This window comes from Channa argus, chromosome 15 (assembly GCF_033026475.1).
Source record: "Channa argus isolate prfri chromosome 15, Channa argus male v1.0, whole genome shotgun sequence".
Classification (NCBI taxonomy): Eukaryota; Metazoa; Chordata; class Actinopteri; order Anabantiformes; family Channidae; genus Channa; species Channa argus.
Window position 1 is genome coordinate 11,777,958 of NC_090211.1, and position 18,841 is coordinate 11,796,798.

At 42.2% G+C, this 18,841-nt stretch overlaps 1 protein-coding gene across 5 annotated transcripts in view; it reads left to right on the forward strand.

Annotated features, from left to right (window-relative positions):
- adgrl1a (adhesion G protein-coupled receptor L1a) overlaps nucleotides 1-17,705 on the forward strand; it is a 96,219-nt gene extending 78,514 nt beyond the window's left edge. For all 5 annotated transcript variants that reach the window (XM_067477100.1, XM_067477099.1, XM_067477102.1 and 2 more), the window contains 14 exons: nucleotides 868-1,048; nucleotides 1,221-1,343; nucleotides 2,233-2,441; nucleotides 2,543-2,716; nucleotides 3,309-3,518; nucleotides 4,045-4,265; nucleotides 4,549-4,615; nucleotides 4,766-4,857; nucleotides 4,984-5,152; nucleotides 5,420-5,575; nucleotides 6,692-6,788; nucleotides 9,575-9,697; nucleotides 11,113-11,130; nucleotides 11,294-17,705. In XM_067477100.1, the coding sequence (XP_067333201.1) occupies nucleotides 868-1,048; nucleotides 1,221-1,343; nucleotides 2,233-2,441; nucleotides 2,543-2,716; nucleotides 3,309-3,518; nucleotides 4,045-4,265; nucleotides 4,549-4,615; nucleotides 4,766-4,857; nucleotides 4,984-5,152; nucleotides 5,420-5,575; nucleotides 6,692-6,788; nucleotides 9,575-9,697; nucleotides 11,113-11,130; nucleotides 11,294-12,201 (2,748 nt within the window). In that variant the 3' untranslated portion in view covers nucleotides 12,202-17,705. The remainder of the gene's footprint in view (nucleotides 1-867; nucleotides 1,049-1,220; nucleotides 1,344-2,232; nucleotides 2,442-2,542; nucleotides 2,717-3,308; nucleotides 3,519-4,044; nucleotides 4,266-4,548; nucleotides 4,616-4,765; nucleotides 4,858-4,983; nucleotides 5,153-5,419; nucleotides 5,576-6,691; nucleotides 6,789-9,574; nucleotides 9,698-11,112; nucleotides 11,131-11,293) is intronic.
- The last annotated feature ends 1,136 nt before the right edge of the window (nucleotides 17,706-18,841 follow it).

The following is an 18,841-nucleotide window of genomic DNA, read 5'->3' on the forward strand; positions in this document are numbered from 1 at the left end:
AATTGGATAGCTGATACAACCATCAAAATTGCCATTAAATGAATTGTAAGTGTGAAATAGAATGCTAATATTTCTCACATAGCACAGTAATAAATGTAGTGCAGGGAAGTGGTGAGTTTCTAGGAAATTATAGTGAATTAATGAGGACTTTGTGCTTAAAAGTGCTCAGCGACTATGTTGGACTTTCTGAATATGGTACAGAAAGTGAGGCGTTACCATGAAACAGGTAATAAAGGAATCACCCACTAACTGATAATTACTGGATAGCCAATTAATAGCTAATAGCACTCCCTGAGAACCAAGAACAGACTGTTAGAAACTGTGTTAATGAACCAGTGTCTAATGATTAGTTACTATATCTGTGAATCTGCATCTGCCTTTTGTGGATTGTTCCCAAGTTACTCAATCAACACAACGCAAACACAAGCATTAACAAATCATTACTGCTGTATTAAGAATATGCTATTGCATGTTCCCATGTTCAGTAAAGCATCAAAGTAAACAGTCACTTGGAATCCAGTCATTCTTCATAATTATGTTTCTAAAACGTGTGTGTCTGCTCAAGTAAAACTGGTGAGTTGAACATTAGCTGGGGAAAGGCAGCTGTCAATTTAGGAATGACTCAAGAATAAAAAAGTACATATTAAATATAAAATTATATAAAATAAAATACATTTAATATAAAAAAATAGCACCATTAAGCACTATTATGTACTATCAGCGTTTCCATATGAGCTATCCATTAATTATGAGCTGGTGTAAGGCTTATTTTCCTACTTGTTCCTTACTAACTAATCTATAAAGTTGATGCAAAGTGTTTGCAGTAATAGTAATGATTGTGTGTGTGTGTGTGTGTGTGTGTGACAGGCGGTTGTGCAGACAGTGGACAACTTGCTGCGTCCCGAGGCCTTGGAGTCATGGCAGGACATGAACAGCACAGAGCAGGCCCACACTGCCACCATGCTACTGGACGTACTGGAAAAAGGAGCTTTTCTCCTGGCCAACAATATGTATGGGAATCGCTTTTCTGACCGAGCCCTTAGCGTCGGTGAGAAAACAGTGTTAATGGTGCTAATTGTGGTGGATGCATGAATGAACAATAGTTTGGGCCTCTGTTTTTGGAGTTTTCCCTCCCGGTTTTAACTGTAAATTTCTGATTGGTAAATTTTTGCATTTTGAGGTCTTCATAAAATGTTTTTATTGTGTGTTTCCGCCATTAGATCTCGAAGTGCATGTTCTAAACACTGAGATGGACCTGCAGGACTTGTCCTTCCCACAGAACTATGCCAGCGACAGCACCATCCAGCTTTCAGCCTCTACAATCAAACAGTACAGCCGCAATGGTCAGAAAGCTTTATCCCTACCCGTCCTCGCCCGTAGAAATGAAAAATGTTACTGTTCTGTGCAGCCTGCTTGCTTATGTTTCCATTTGCATTTTCATGCAAGTTTAAAACAATCTGCTTACAGTTGACTAAGTTATTGGTTCATAATAATAGGCTAATCAGATTAACAAAAGCGCTGAGACAATTTCTTTTCATGATGGTTTCTTAACAGCAGTCTTAATAGAATAGCTGGGGAGGCGTGTAGATTACTATCAGCCCCAGTCTGACAGAGCAATCTCAGCACTCCCTCTCTTCTCTCTTCCCCATTCCAGTCCCTCAGACCGTCCCTCCGCCATCTTATCCCCCATTTTCATCTCTCGTTTCTACCCCCCACTCCAACCTACTCCATCACACCCCTCCTACCACCATGGCCCATCATCCCCTACCCTTTTCTGTTTTCTGTCTCTGCTCGGCTCTGCAGTGGGAACGAGATTAGAATGATTGAAACAAACGCACATGAAATATTCATATGGAATAATAAGAGATCTGTGAATGCTTGAGGGATGAATGTTCCATTGCCCTCCACATTAAATCTCGCTCTCTTCCACCAGTCAAAATGAAACGGTCTTTACCATCATTCTAACCTTCACTAACTCTCTCTCTCTGTCTCCCTCTTACTCGCCCTGTCACTCCCCACTCTCTATCTCTGTCACTCTTGCTGCCATTACCATATTATGCCCCCATTTCTGTATTTGGTCTTTTTCACCTCCTTCATTTATCGCTCTGTCTCCCTTTCCATATAACATTCTGTTTTGTTTTTTTTGCTTTCCTTCCTTTCACTTTTGTTCTCATTCTTCTTTATTCATTCTCTTACTTTTTATCTTTTCGTGTTTCTCTTCTCCATGTGCAGGACAAGTCAAGGTGGTATTCATTCTCTATAAAAATTTGGGATCTTTTTTGTCTACTGAGAATGCCACAGTGAAAATGGATGTGGAAGGGCCAAGCCAAGATAAGAAACGCCTGGTGGTCAACTCCCATGTAATCGCTGCCTCCATCAACAAAGAGTCAAGCAGAGTGTTTCTCACTGAGCCAGTGGTTTTCACACTCAAACACCTGCAGGTGGCCTAATTCACACCTTATCATACCTAATTTGCAAACTGACACATAAATTTCCATCAGCATTTTCCATCAGCCCTCTGTTTGTTTTTCCTTTTTCGCAGTTGGAGAATTACTACACTCCAAATTGCTCCTTCTGGAACTATTCTGAGCGCTCCATGACTGGCCACTGGTCGTCACAGGGCTGCAGGCTGCTGGACACTAACAACACACACACCACTTGCTCCTGCAGCCACCTCACCAACTTCGCTGTACTCATGGCTCACCACGAGCCTGATGTAAGTAAACGAGGGCGTGGTAAACACAGGGTTAAAATGGGAGCTGGGTAATTTATGCAGACATTTATTCGTGCGAGTATTAGCGTTCGCTCACTCTCAGTCACACACCCGCACACACATGCACATTAATGTACCCTCTCAAGGCTGACAAGCTCTTTGTTTTGAATTTTCTCTTTTCCTTCTTTCAGTACGACATTCAGGGAGGCACATTCTTACAAATTCATGTCCTGCTACTTCTAGCTGACATTCACATGAATTTGAATGTCATGTATTTTTTTTCAGGATGTCTTGTCTCTTGTCTCTACACTTTAGCTCCTTGCATATATTTACAAATATTAAATAAAGCAATTTTGCTCTTTCTCTTCCCCTCCCCCTGTGTTATCTACCTATCCTGTCATTGTTTCTTCCTTCCACTGTCCTCACATCTATTCTGAACTGCCATCTGCCCATTCTGGTATCTTACTAATGCTTTTCTCTATGTATTAATCCCTCTTCTCTGTCTGATTTTGCTGTGTTTTTGTGTCCCTCCATTTTTTCCCCCATTCTCCTCCCCTCTCACCATTCCACCTTTCTTTTTCCACCCTGACCTCAGTATCAAGGGCGCATGCATGAACTGATCCTGTTTGTGATCACCTGGGTAGGGATTGTCATCTCCCTAGTGTGTCTAGCCATTTGCATCTCCACTTTCTGCTTCCTACGAGGGCTGCAGACTGACCGCAACACCATCCACAAGAACCTCTGCATCAACCTGTTCATTGCAGAGCTGCTTTTCCTCATCGGCATTGACAAGACAGAATATCATGTGAGTTTGTCACTGCATTTTTGATATCTCCAGAGGCTATTACAAATTGTGGGCAGGGTCTGCTTGTTATCTTGGAAACAAAATGCTTTTCTTAATTTGTACTCCTTTTTTTAATCACAATAGTGATGTAGATCCCCTCATGTAAAATCTGTTATGCCTGTATCTCTTACGAGCAGCAAGAGCAGCTTAGTTTATGTATTTCCAACTTAAAAATTACAGCAAAACCAAACGCAGAACTTTTTTATTGAATGATGCCTGTGAAACTGAAATTGATGCAGTGTGTCATTATGTTACTCTGTAAAACATTTACTGCAATGAATAATGACTTCCCAGTCAATAATATGCAGAGCCAGCCACCTAGAGGGCCGCTTTTCACTTTTTCTTTGGGAACGTCCAAAACAAATACCTGATAGTGACTCTGTCCTGTCGTCTGCTATTTTTTCACTCAGAAAACTGTTTCTTCTAATTCATCTTAATATTTTTTATTTCTCTTCTTTTCTCTCTACTCTCTCCATGCTACCCTCAGATTGCCTGTCCCATCTTTGCTGGCCTTCTGCATTTCTTCTTTTTGGCTGCCTTCTCCTGGATGTGTCTGGAGGGTGTGCAGCTCTATCTCATGCTGGTGGAGGTCTTTGAGAGCGAGTACTCCCGCAAAAAGTACTACTATCTGTGCGGCTACTGCTTCCCCGCACTGGTGGTGGGCATCTCAGCAGCCATAGACTACAGGAGCTATGGGACCAAAAAAGCGTACGTGTGAACACAGGCCTTTTGCACCTGCAGATTGAGGAGTAGGATTATGCTATTCCCCCAGCTGGAAATGCAATATGTAGTTCTGTGTGAACAGCTCTTGTACCTCCCCATGGACTGGGTTTTCTGAACACACTTAGCCAAAGCCTGATGATTAGCCTTCATAAGATAATCCGCAGAGACAGAGAAATCGTGTGTGCATGCCTGCTCGTATACGTGCATGTGTGTGTGTGTTTATTCTTGAGTTGTGTGTATCTCTCTTTTCTCCTCTGTGCCACTCCAGATGCTGGCTGCGAGTGGATAACTACTTCATCTGGAGCTTCATTGGACCTGTTTCATTTGTTATTATGGTATTAGCTTTACTGTCAGACAGTATTATTCCCCTCTCTATTTTAGTAGCAAGCAGTCAACCAAAAGTATTGTACCATGCAGGTGTATTTTTAAGCAGGCTGCGAAGTTCACTACACGTTTGTTTGATTCTTCTTATCTTCTGCCCTTAGCTCAACCTCATTTTCCTCATGATCACATTACACAAGATGATTCGCAACTCTTCAGCACTAAAACCGGACTCAAGTCGCCTGGATAACATTAAGTGAGTTGAGATTTTTACACAAGAGTAATTTTTCCTAAACTAGAGGGCTTTATTCAAGACAAACATTAATTGAGTCGTGTATAGCAACATGTTTTTTGTTGACATTTTCTTGTGCATGTCCATCAGGTCATGGGCTCTGGGGGCCATTGCATTGCTGTTCCTGTTGGGTCTCACATGGGCCTTTGGCCTCCTTTTTATCAATGAAAATACTGTAATTATGGCCTACCTCTTCACCACCTTTAATGCCTTCCAGGGCATGTTCATCTTTATCTTCCACTGTGCCCTGCAGAAGAAGGTAGGAGTTTGTGAAGAGTTATTAAAAACTAGAGATAGAATTATGAATAGGCAGATGAAATTGTATGCAGCGACAGGCAGAGAGATGGATGAATGGATGGATGGAAGTGCATGTCAGATTAATATTTACACTGATAGCATTTAGTACACTTTGCTGTAGCCATCTGATAGAAGCCATTATTGCTTCACCCTAATAAAACTTTTTGTATAAGCGAGTGGCTTTAAAATCTGCCCGCTTTGCCGGTGGTATTCTTTTTATCTTTTACAGGTCCATAAGGAATACAGTAAGTGTCTGCGTCACTCCTACTGCTGCAGCCGCACCTCCACCACCAGCTCCCACGGCTCCCTGAAGAACTCAGGCCTCCGTGCCAACAACCGCTACTACAGCGGTAGCCAAGCTCGCCATGCGGCAGCCCACAGACAGGTGCAGTCCCACACATTTAAAATGATGGTACAATCAAAGGTGTAGAAGCTCAATGCAGTGAACTTGCTTATCTTCACACGGCAAACATACCACTGTTGCTCTTAAATACAGTTTTTCTTAGAACAAATGAAAAATAAATCTGCGTGTTTACTGGATGGATTTTACTTGTTTTCAGTGCAAAACAGCTTTTTTCACTGGAATGACATGAAAAATCTATTTTCTTGAATCAAAGGACTTGATTATATCTGATTATTTTTAGAACACTGTCTAATATGAAAACAACTTGCAAACAAGGGAAATTTCCTAACCCTGCTGGGATATTTTTTTCCTTTGTTTTAAAGGTGTGTTATGTAAGATTCAGAGTACAAACTAAATATATCTGTGGGGGTTCGATTGCTGATCAATACCAATGACTCACAGAATACTCAAATTTCCTTACCTAAATTACTTTTCAGCCCACAGTCACATTTTCATTTGCCAATGAAGAAGAGATGTGCAGCAAATAAAACACCAGTGTTACAGTATATTTTCCTCAGTATGTCATTTGTTACATCATGGTAAATTGTGTGTTATGTGATATTTGAAAATCTGGTTTAATCAGCCAGTTTTCTCACCTCTGTTGTAAAATTGTTAGTTTTATGTTTCCATTTCTGGATGCTGTGTGTGTTTACCAGAAAAGATAACTCATTTATAAAGATATTCTATGTCCATGGGCTATATATAACTACATACAAGACAGTCAGAAATACAGCATATGCACACATACACACACACACACATACACACAGATGCACACACACACACACACACACACATTCCACAAACAGGCCTTCTCCAAATGTAAGAAGACACATCCGAATAATAATTGTATCGACTACTGCAATCATGTCTTACACATCACGACTTTATTAGCAAGCCTCTTGATAACATGACATACCGTAGTTGTGTGCCTCTTACCCGATACCTAAATCTCCTGCCTATTGTTCCTTGCGGATTAGAGCAAGCTCAGTTTTGATTACAGCAGCCCCACTGAGTTACAAAGTCTACCCGCTGTGTTTCTATATTTAACTTGTTGTCTGTTTGCTGCCACTCACTGTGCTGTGCTCCTTTTCCCAGAGTCGGATCCGTAGGATGTGGAATGACACGGTTCGAAAGCAGACGGAATCTTCTTTTATGGCGGGAGATATCAACAACACTCCGACACTCAACCGTGGTGAGTTCTCTCTCTGTTGCTGCTCTGCTTCCAATAATTAAGTTATGCACCTAAATACATGCAAACATGTACAGACTAATATACTGTAGATTCACAATTTTATAAAAAAATCAACATGGAACTAGAATAGAGTTAAAGCAAAGCATTGTTATACAGTGTTACATGTACGTAGTCTTGTATAGAAATGGATATAACTTAAAAAAAGCGATGTTGAAGACACTTGACTATGTCTAGCATCACATCTGTTTAATTCTGTTTGTTCGACTTTGCATAAGCATCGGAAAAGGTTTGCAGCCATTTGCAGTAAAAAGTTTCTAGCAGGAGAAGAGTAATTAGTATTTGCTGTTGGATTTGCAAATGTTCATTTTATTTGATGAATTCCAGTTTTTCAATTGAGGCAGATAGTCATTAAAACAGTGTATTATTTTGTGTTCTCTCACACTAAGTGTTGCGTTACTCAACTCAAAATTTCTCTCCTCCTGCTAATATGGGTTTGATTACTTTTGTGAAATTATCTTTCCTTATTTAGGACTATATTTTACACAGTAAGCTTCATTTATCAGGCCACATATAACAGAATTTCACTTGATTTAACCATTATTGTAGGGAAATATTTAATACATTTGTGCTTTAAGTTAACCTGATCTTGCCAGATCTAGTTTTATCAGCCTTCTATCAGGATTACATAGTTACATAGAGTCGAGCACATTCAATTGCACATCCATATCTACACATGCATTAACCTATAAAATTCCTGTAGTGCACAATTAGGGCACTAGCAATAGAGCACCAAAGAGATGAAATTTTTAAGTAGGCCAACCTGACATACTTCTCAAAACTTATGAAGTGACCTGATAAAGTCATCATGAGTATAAAGTCAATGAGGTTGTAAGGAGAAACTACTAAATAGACTAATCTCCATGTTTAGCATGATGACGTTTAATGTTCATACCGACCTCTTTAGCCTTATTTAGCCAGTTGATGGCAACTGTCTTTTTTAAGATATGTAAAAGCTCAAAAATAGTGCAAGTTGGATATTTCGTGAGGAAGGAATTAAAAGTGCAAAGCTGCTAAGGGATTTCCCTCATACACTACTCTATTACTTAAAACCTAGAGAAGTGAAAAATGTGCGTGGAGTCACTGGTTACATCTTAACCTAAGCAACTAGTGGCATCAGTGACTCTGAGGCAAGCTTGGGTTGGCTCAGGGTCTGGGTTTTTGGGGGTGTGGGAGTTGAGGAGTGTTCATGATGACACACACAGGCAGTTGCTAAATCAGCCATCGCTCTCTATGCTAATTTCATCCATTTTGTTTTTAATGAACTGATTAGTGTGTGAGCGAACAGGGGGTAATTATTCTAATTGAGGAGAGTGACAAGAGCAAGGCAGGGGGTGAGGAAGAGGGGTGCTATGACTGAGCTTGGTGGATTAGGTGTGTGTGTGTGTGTGTGTGTGTGTGGGGGTGGGGGGGGGGTGGGGGGGGGGGGTTGGGCAATGGGTCAGTTTCTTTGCTTTTTGACATGACAGAGTGATCACCAGACATGGAGGAGACACACAATGTGGATTATTCCATCTTGCACTGTCAAACACAAACAACTGTGCTGTGAAGCTTTTATTTTCTGTGCTGCCGAGAAAAGTTTTCGAGTTGGCAGCAAGTGAAGTACGGAGGGAGGGGTAGAAAAAGAGTATGGCACTATCATGGAGGAGTAATTAAAGAGGCCAAATCTGGAGGAGAGTGGCTCTGTTGTTATCACCGGCATCTCGGATCTCTTTGATTTCTCCACTTCAGTTCATCATGAACCTCAATGTCTTCCTGACAATACTAATGTGTCCAGAAGACAAAGCGAGCTGTACTTACACCCACCTACACAAGCAGCCACCAAAGATTCCCCTTGCCCTACTTTTTCTCCCCACATAAAGCTAGTTTCTTTAATTTTCTACAGGAAATTCCTTAGAGATACATAAACCGCTAATCCCAACTAATTTAGTGGTGTTTGAAAAAATTCTGGCATGAGGAACTGAGAAACTGCAGTTGAGTCAAGCCAGAGAATAGAGGAAGAGAGATTTGCTTTGCATGCCAGAACGATGGACGGGGGAAGTGTAACAGGAGGGGAAAATGACAAATAAATAGCTGTGTGCGAGTGCATATTTTATTTTTTAGAATTCTCTGCTCCCTTGCGGTGTGATGAACGATAGGCGCGGGACCTGAAGGTTGCACTTTGCCTTGAACTACTCTACGTCATGCTGTCCTATTTTTAATTTCATGGCATTTCTGTTCGAGTTGGCTCAGGCTAGAGCCATACATAGGCATTATACAATATTCTCAGTGTGCCATTTCCTTGAATTATATTTCTCTTGTAGTGGCATTCACATTTCACAGTGAAATTAACTGTGTTTCAATGGCTGCACCCATAGATTACATAATGGCATGCATTACTGTTTTCCCCCATCTGACTATGTTGTCAGGAGCCAAAGTAAAAAAGAAAAAAAAAAACAATGGCAGTGCTGCAAACGGTACCTTTCCACTGCAATTTCTATTTGTGCTCAAAGGTTACAATCAACAGGCATAAACATTGAGGAGAACACTGTTTACTACATAAAGCATAACAAAAATAGCCCCATCTGAATAAACACTAAATATTTTTATGATTCCAGATGTTATTACTGCAGTCTGGAAACGTAAATTTCATTGTGTGCTGTGTTTGGTGGTTGCTTTGCCTACATTTGATGCAATGATAAGCACCTGTTTATGGTTTTGTTCATTCTTTTAACTTGTGTGTCTTGCAGCAACCATGGGAAACCACCTTTTGGCAAACCCAGTGCTACAGACTCGCACTGGTACCTCTCCTTACAACACTTTGCTGGCTGAGAGTTTCACCCCGCCCTCACCTGTTGTCTTCAACTCCACCGGTTAGCTCCCCATAAATGCTCCATCTCCAGTGTGTACAGTATTGTCAGCACATATGTGTGTGCGTATATGGTATGCATTCAGCTTGCTGTTCTTCTGTCTGTACTTCTGTCAGTTGTTTGACATGGTATACACACACTCACTGCTGCATTTGAGTGCTTGCGAATGTGTGCGTGCCTGTGTGAGCCTGTTTCTGTTGTGTTGTTTTTTCAGACTATGTAGCTGTCAGACAGATTCACTAGGCTGAGCAGAACAGAGCCAAACAGTGCCTACAGCCTAACCAGCCATCTGGTCAGATATTGAATTGTCATGAGAACAGCCACAAATTGATTAGAAGTTTCGCTACAGCTGTGACTGCCAGAAAATCTTGAGGACAGTTTTCCTGTACTCAGGCAGAAAAAACAGTCGGCTTAAATCACGATGGCCATAGAAAGGGATCAGACAGCTCGGTGGCCAGGGACAGTCCATCTGGCTGTGGGCTGGTCAGGTGTGAGTGTTTTCTGTAAGTGCATGTGCGTGTGCACACAGAATGGGACTCTTTAAACAGCCTGAAAGCTTTTTTATGGCACTGCTGCATTCCCACTTCAGTCTTCGGATGTAACTGCTGAATTAGACATGTCCTGGTAATTGCTCCACTACAGTGCTAATATTCACTTGGTAAGGGAGAATGCCGGCAGTGTGTTGCTAGTTGAGTGTGCACCGTAGAGTATCAGGCCTAGTGTCTGAGGACTGAAATTTAAGGCGGTGTTTCTGTTAAATATTTTAAAGGCTTTCTGCACAATACGTCAAACCTGATGGCCACAGGCCTGGCAGCCAAGACATTTTTAGAAGAAAGTGGGAGAGGAAGTAGGGAGAGCACTTCATTAGAATGTCTAATTACCCACACCACCACCAAAGAAGACCATTGATTAAAGTCATACTACACATTAAATTTTAAATATGAACACGGTTCTTACTTTTTGTGCAGACATGGGTTTTGCTTTGCTGTTTGTTTGTAATATGGAAGAAAAAGCTCAACATCTTCGGTGTGTTGAAGGCAATAAACATTACTGCAACCCTACAAGCTTTAGTATGAATTATGAATGTATTCAGGTATCTCTGACAGTAGTAAATAAATATAGTATTTTCTTTGGCTTAGATGTAAATGTTTGAGAAATAAGGTGTCAAACAAACAGGACTACGTCTGCATAAATCAGAGTTAATGTGACTGCAGGTGCATGTGCGTGTGGTAAGAGTTGGTGTCTGGATGTGAGAGGAAAGTGAAAAAGGAAGGATATTTTTTTATTCTGTTAATAGTTCCCTTTTGAAAATATCTTAAAAATGAATACATCAAGTTAATGTTGCATCATTAAAGAACACTTACTGACTAGTGTCTTTCATTTTATTCCCTCCACATGACTTTCTCTGGGATGCCAAGGAACCTTTCGTGATCCAAGTAAGTGTAATTCACCTCAATTTACATTACTATTTCTTTTACATTATGCTAGCTGAAATTTATTAAAGAAGCAAATAGCAGCTCTTACTGCAATTTAAACATTATTGTTTAATAATGCCAGAACCTTCTGTCTGCTCTCTCTTGTGTTTGTGTTTGGGTCCAGAGAGCACGTTATCAAAGGCCCGCGACCCCTGTGGGATGGAGACACTGCCCTTGAATGGTAACTTCAACAACAGCTACTCCCTGCGAAGTGGCCCGGGGGGTGGAGGGGGAGGCAGCTGTGACTTCCTAGGTGGTGGGGGGGGAGACAGTCCACCGCCCCTCCTAAATCCTCGTGGCTCAGAGGCCCTGGGAAGCGAAGGCATCCGGCGAAACCTCTCTGATGCAGCAGCCTTTGAGAAAATGATTATTTCTGAACTTGTGCACAACAACCTGAGAGGTGCTGTTGGAAGTGGAGCAGGGGGAGGGGATGTAGGGGACAGGGTGTGTCGCAGCCTTGCCAGAGGACGTCCTCATGGAGGGGTCGGTCGGGGGACAGTGGGGGCCGGAACAGAGCCATCTATAACCATGGATGAAGATGAGGACTTGCTGAGAGAGGGACGACAACGCACCCCACAGGATGTGGAGTTGCTTTATAAAGCTCTGGAGGAGCCTCTGCTGTTGCAGCGTGCCCACTCAGTTCTCTACCAGAGCGACCCAGAGGAGTCAGAGAGCTACACAGCCGACCTCACTGAAAGTCTTGGCCACAGTGGCCAGAGTGCTGGCGGGCAGGGAGGCAACAGAGCAGCAGACTCCCCTGCCCGTGACTCCCTGTACACCAGCATCACCAACCTGCAAGACTCACCCTACCCTGACAGCAGTCCTGAGGCCCTGGAGGTGGTGCCCCGCTCAGCCCAGCCCCCTGAAGAGCTGTACTACGGCTCTGGGAGGCCCGCTCTGGGCTCTCGTGGGGCCCCCATGCAGACCTTCTACCAGGTTCCACCCAGGAGACCGAGTGGGGAGGGACACCAGGCTCAGGAGCCTGCCCACAGTGAGGGAGACGGACAAATGCAGCTGGTCACCAGCCTGTGACTTGAGCCTGATAGAGGAAGTTGGGGATTAACGTAATGGCCAGAGCCAACTCCTAGCCTGCCTCGTTCTCGCGTCTCTCCACTTTTTGCTTGTTTGGTTGCCTTTCTTTCTCTTGACTTTTATTTAACTAACAGATGAGTGAACCGAATGAAATTGTGGGGGAGGCATGGCTGACTCTGCAGATGCAGCCTTTATCTTTAGCCCTCACCTGTCTTATGGAGATGAGTGATGGGTGTTTTTCCGCAGAGCATTCATCTCCAGCCCCAGTCCTCTCCAGTTCCTTTAGTACCCCAAGGCCAAGTCCAGCACTCTGAATGTACCGATCCACCCCCTTTACCTTCAGATATTTCAGAAGTTTAAAACTTTGTTAAAGTTTTTTTTTTACTTGATTTCTCTTAAGACCTGCCTTTGGAGATGGGAATATCAATTTATATTTCATCTCTTTTTAGTTTTTACCTTCCAAGGGTCTTTTTTTTTGAGTCGTCATTTGATAGGAGTAGTTAGCTGTTGAGACAGGGAATATAGTATACTATTATAACCTAAAAATGTCTCGCAGAAAGCTCTTCACTGTTGCCAAAATATCCTTTATTGAGCCAGAACAGAAACTAGAACATTCACAAGGCATACACAGACATGCACACTCACACATACACTCACTCATCCAGAAGTGCTCATTACTGAACATCAAAAGTGAAAACAGTACTCCATCTAAGTAAAAGGGAGCAAGAGCTTTTGTTCCAAGCAGGCAGTGGGAGTTGATTCAGTGTAGTTGCCTTCATTTTCTCTTGCTATGAATCGACAACGCTGTACAGAAGTGGAGTAGAGGCAGAGCCGGAGATGCTGCACGACCCCTCCAGAGCAGGACAACCTGCACTCATAAGACTGGTCAATCCTCTCCACTGTTCTCACTGGTTGTTTGCTTTTGGTATTTGACATGTTAAATGACTGCATTGCTATTGTTTTGAAGAGAGTATTCAATTTGTTGACTTTTGGTCTGCATCTTGTGGGGGCTGCGAGCGCGGACTGGTGTCGCCCCCTCTCCCTGTACTTTGCTGTCAGAGCCCAGCCAGTTGAAGTGGACTTGTTTCCTGTGTGTGGTTGTGACAAGCAAGACTGTACATGTCACAAACACACTGGGTCAACCAATTGGTATAACTGTGTACATAAGGAACCACACATGAATCTACTTTATTTCTACTATGTAAATAAAGACACCATCAAAAGCAACAAAAAGTAACAATACTATTAAAAATTACTTCTTGTACTGCAACAGCTGAAAAAAATAAAATGTTTTGGAGTTTGTGACCTGAATGATACACTATCTCTCTACCCTATTGGTTAATCTCTTGTTATCTCGCTCTTCTGTGGCTGGGCATTGTCATTCAGTGAAATTCCTTAGTGATCCAATGGTGAGAGGAAGGCAGAGAGAGAGAGAAGCAGATTATAATGTGTAGTGGATTTTTATATATACAAATTAAAATAGGGAACAAAAAATCTTTTTATGTAATATAATCCATTACATGTTGCTAATGTTTGACCTTTGACATTGCCAGGGTAGAATTGCCAATGGCAGCAGGAGGCGGGAGATGTGGGGCAAGTGAGATAGATGTCAAAAGTCATCATGTGCCTCGCAGGCAATTGTGAGTGATTTTTCATCCATAAAGGGATTTGGTTTTTTCTTGTATTATTTGGGAGATAAAATCAGATTACAAACTTTGTTTTAGCATGTATCATTGTTTTGCTATCAGAGAATAGTGCATTTTGCTGTTTCTTAAAGATAGTTTCACCATTACTCCAGAGCTTAATGTGACTTTTCATTAATTTGCTGTGTGTGTGTGTGTGTGTGTGTGTGTGTGTGTGTGTGTGTGTGTGTGTGTGTGTGTGTGTGTGTGTGTGTGTGTGAGTGTGTGTGTGTGTGTGTGTGTCTTTGTGGGCACGCATCTGCAGGCATGTGTGTAAGTACGAAAGTGTCCAATGTATGAGTGCGTGGGCGTGCCATGCACCAGACCTATGTACATACACTTTTGTTGTGTCTTGAATGCACATCATGCAAACGTGGATACTCATCTCAGAAAGCTGCCATTACTTCTCCACCACCTCAAATGGAAGTCACCCTTGTCATGGTGTTCAGGTACGAGGGTGACAGGAGAAATGGGTAGGCCTGAGATAACCATACACCATGAAAATGACAAGCAGGGTTGACCGGTCGGAAAGAACATGTTTCCAATATGCCATCTTATGCAAGTGATACATATGAGAAATTAGCTGTCAAGAGAGAGCCGCTCATGAGGTCCCTCTTATCCAGCTGCAATCTGAAGTCTGACCTTTAAAAAAAGACAGACTTTTCCTTTTACGCTTTATTCATAGGCATTAGTTTTGGTTTATTTATCAGTTTTTATGTATGTTTGTGGACAATTTGTTTGCATTAATTTATTCATGCTGTTGTTTCCTTTTTTACTGTCTCACTTGTAAATTTGCTCCAAATGAAAGAGTGTGATGTGAGGATGGAACGTGAGTAGAAAGTGGATGCATCGACTGCAGTGTGACTGTCCCACTGACTGAACCCAAAGGACAGCTTTTAGCTTTAGCTCCTGGGGCTGAAAGAGCGAGAGGGTTAAAGACAGATAAGTGAGAGGGATTACAAGGATTTGCCACCATTTATTCTTGTAATTCAAATTACTTGTATAAGTAACATTGTATAGGCTGTGGAGTGCAGTGAAGCTCAGCAAGAGGCCCCTTGTATCATCACTTGAGCCATGGGGGGAAAATGGGCAATTCTGGTTTGACAGTACATGACTGGGCTGTGCAGCTGACCCTGAGAGCTGTCTGTGTTTACAAATGAAAAGACAATATGCACATGTATTCTGCTCTGCGGCAGTGGTGGACAATGTGAAGCAGTGATCTTATGGCTCGGCGGCGGGGCACTGTACCGAGGCAGCACTCACTGGTCAACTGAGGACACCTCAATGTATTTTAACAAGCGGGACCGAAGATAAAACAATTCACTTCAGGGTGGAAGTTTTAATGGGAAACACAAGACGGCCATCATCATCTTTATCCTCATCATTCTCATCACCATCATCATTAACTCCATCCCCCTTTCATTGCATTTGACATAATGTGCTGATGCTGATCTCTAGTGCTCAGCCGGGACCTGCCCCAGGGAGAAGCACTGTTTAGACAGACACTCCCCACGAGAAGAGGAATGTGCGTCACCTTGGGCCTGCTTCTCTTTTTGTTCCAGCACCTCCCAGCTTTTTTTCTTTCCCTCCCTCTCCCTTCATCCCATTCAGATTTTAATATCAATCTCAGTGGACTCCATTAGTGCTGCACTTCTTTGAGAGTGTTAATTTGTTTTGTCAAAAGCTTTGTTTATCCCAGATTAATATCTCAATAAACACAGGAACACTGTAATGTGGTAAATGGTAGTGATTATACAGTAGAAGGTCCACGGCCCACGCTGTCGGACAGAAACTCACACGATGGGAGTTTCTCCACCAAAGCCCTCCAACCCTCTGATTACAATAATAACACCATGGGTACTAATTCACTGCAGTGAACTCACAGTCACTCTCTTTCCCGCTCTTTTTTCTTTCTCTTTCTTCAAGCATTTGAATGTTTAACGCAACCCGTATTTCATAACATTGGTAGGCCTGGCACGTGTGGGCTTCAGTGCTTCAGTGGGACATTGTTTAAAAGGTCTCACACACCTTTGTGTTGTCAAACCCCTGCAACTTAATGTCAGTGGAGAGTGAACAGTACAGTAGCATTGTTCAGTCTATCATTAGACAGCAGTGGTCCCTGCAGGCCTACAGCCCACTGACCCTTTCACACACAGAACTTTTTATTTTATTATTATTTCCAGTGATTTGTGTGGCCCATATCATACGAGGGTGGTTGTGAAAATGGCACAGGTAGCAAAGATGGGGTGAATATATTTGCAATGACTGGCCAATATGGGACAGAGCGGGGACAAGATCAGCAGAGATGTCACAGATGTCACTTATTCATATCCACAGACAGTGACAGAGGAACGGTGGCTTGAGAAGGGGTTAGCAGGGAGGTTTTGGAGGGTTAGGTCTAGACAGAAGGAGGTGGAAGTGCTGCTTTGTTATAGACAACGTTCTGTTGGGGCTTTGCAGTCCAGACGTTCTCACTTTATGGTTTAAATTGATCAAGCTGTTACGTTAGTTCACTCGCTCATTTTCAGAGTTAAACATATCTGCCTATAGAGGAAGAAAGATGGTGAGATTGTTTGGTCTAATGAATGCTTCCGTTTAAAAATGTGAAAATGAATCCACTGCCGCATCAGCTGATGAAAGCAGGATTTTAGCAGGAGTGCTAACAAATGAGACAGAATCTTCCTATAGAGATTTTTAAAAAGCTAATGTAAATGATGATAAAGTAGTACTATTTTGTTACTGGTCTCTTGTTACGTGTCCTCATGACTACTAGACAGTAGTTTTAAGCATATGTAGGCTATGGCATAAATCCACAGATGAGGATTATGCAGTTTCTCTTTTTTGTTGAATATGTATGGGCAGCTGTGCCAGCATTTGAGGCTTGTGCCCATCTTTGATGCACAGATGGGGGCCAACAACAGAGGGTCTTTTAGGAAGGATGGGGATCTCCAAATGCTAAAAGACTTATTCTGTATAGACACTGCAAGTTAAAAAAACCAAAAAATCTAAACAAATCTATTGCTTGAATCACAGACCTAAAAAATAATCGCAGACAATATGTGTCTGTGTATGCCGTGTTAGGCACAGCAGTTTTATACACTGAAGTGGGGAAAGATATGGATGTGCTGTTCACGTGGTAACAGCCTTCCGCATACAGCAGCAGGATGAGTCTGTAATCTGTGTGCCTGATTTATTTTTTCTGTTTCTTCCCTTTCCTCCTCTGGGTGCACTGTGTCTAGGAGTGGGGAGGAGCTGAACTGTGCCTGCAGGTGTTTATCGATGGCTGTAGTGATCTCCATCCCATAATTGTCCTTCGGAGGTAGAATATTTGGTTATAGCAGGTGGGAATGCAGAATTCTCAGCTAAGGGCTGTATTAATGAGCCCAGTACAGCAGGACCTGGTCAGTATTTGATGTCCTTAAATTTTAAATTCATGGGAATATATTATTGGGTGCTTAAGTAGCAGGCTGTAGGCGTTGGTACAAAAAAAATGAGTACTGACATCGTGCCATGTGGAATTCTACATTAAGCACCATTTACAGAGCTTTCTGTAATTTTTCTATGAAATAGATCATTTATGATTATGTCTACCACTGAGACATTTGTAAACTGAGATTAAAATAACAACTTGATTCTGTTGCTAGTTTCTCTTTATATTAAGGAATGATGTTCGTTTGTTTTATTTGATTTTTCTTCACAGTTATTGCTTTGACAGCTGTCTGGGCCAAAGGGGATGATTTTCTGTGAGTGTTTGCGCCATTGCAGGTCAGAGCGACCTTGTATCAGCACATATTAATAAAAAACTATTGAAAATATACACCATCCATGCTTCACGATTTCTCTGGGAACATCTTGCAAAGGCTCAGTTGTGGTTTGTGTGTGTATGTGTGGTTGTACACTGATGTACAGCATAATTGCTGGTGTAACTGTACGTGTTCTAGTGAAATAGTGTATACAAAAAATAATCATCTATTGTTAGACTGACATGTAACCTTCAATATATCTACAGTTCCTCATGTTTTAAACTGGAAATGCAAAGACATCTTTAAGCACAAATGCAGTGGTAATGTTTTATTCATGAGCTATGCTGCAGGTTACGACAGCTTTTTGTTGTTCATCTGTGTACCACAGGAAGCTGGGGGACTAAAGCCAAGCAACTCAGTCCCTTCCTGAGTCAGCTCCCCTTTAAACCCCACACTGTATGCATATGCAGATTTGACCTGGTGGCTGGGAGGATGATTCTGTCAAACACTGGTCTGAGTCCAAAGCAAACTAAACAAAGTGATCAGAGATGCAGCAAAAAGTAAGCTGTCAGTTTAGGACACAAAACGCACACGCTCGACACTCTTAGTGTTTGGACAAGGATTAGTAAGAACTATACACACCTGCGAGGCTATGAGGACTGGTCTGGAGGAATACTATATATACCATACTAATCTGGAGGAAGCTGGGCTTTGTTTCACCACGCTAGCTCTGAGTCCGTAGTGCTGGGACAAGCTACAGTGATGCTTTCAACCATCTCGTGTGAACAGTATGTGTATGTATATGCAGACCTGTGGGCATACCTGCTCAGCTGGATTCAGCTTTACAAAGCATCAGTCAAGGTTAATTAATCATACAGTGTGGTGTCCCTGATGTAATCTTTTAATAACTGCAGTGTAAGTGCAGCTTACTGATTTCTGAATGCAGCACTGTTTGTTTGCAGTTGTCTGTTAAGCCACAGCAGCACACAGAAGGCGACCTTTAGTACATTCAAGAGTAACTATAAGCAGTGTGATCAGCTAAGCATCAGTTGGGAGTAACACACCCAAGTGTGTAGATTATTGCATCTAAGTTTCCACAACCCTTCTTACCCCTGATGTTGCCCTATCAGTGTTTAGCTCCCTCTTTTGTTTCGCTGACAGCTCATAAGCTGGTGGACTGTGGTAACTAATTAGTCAATTTCTAATTATTATGTG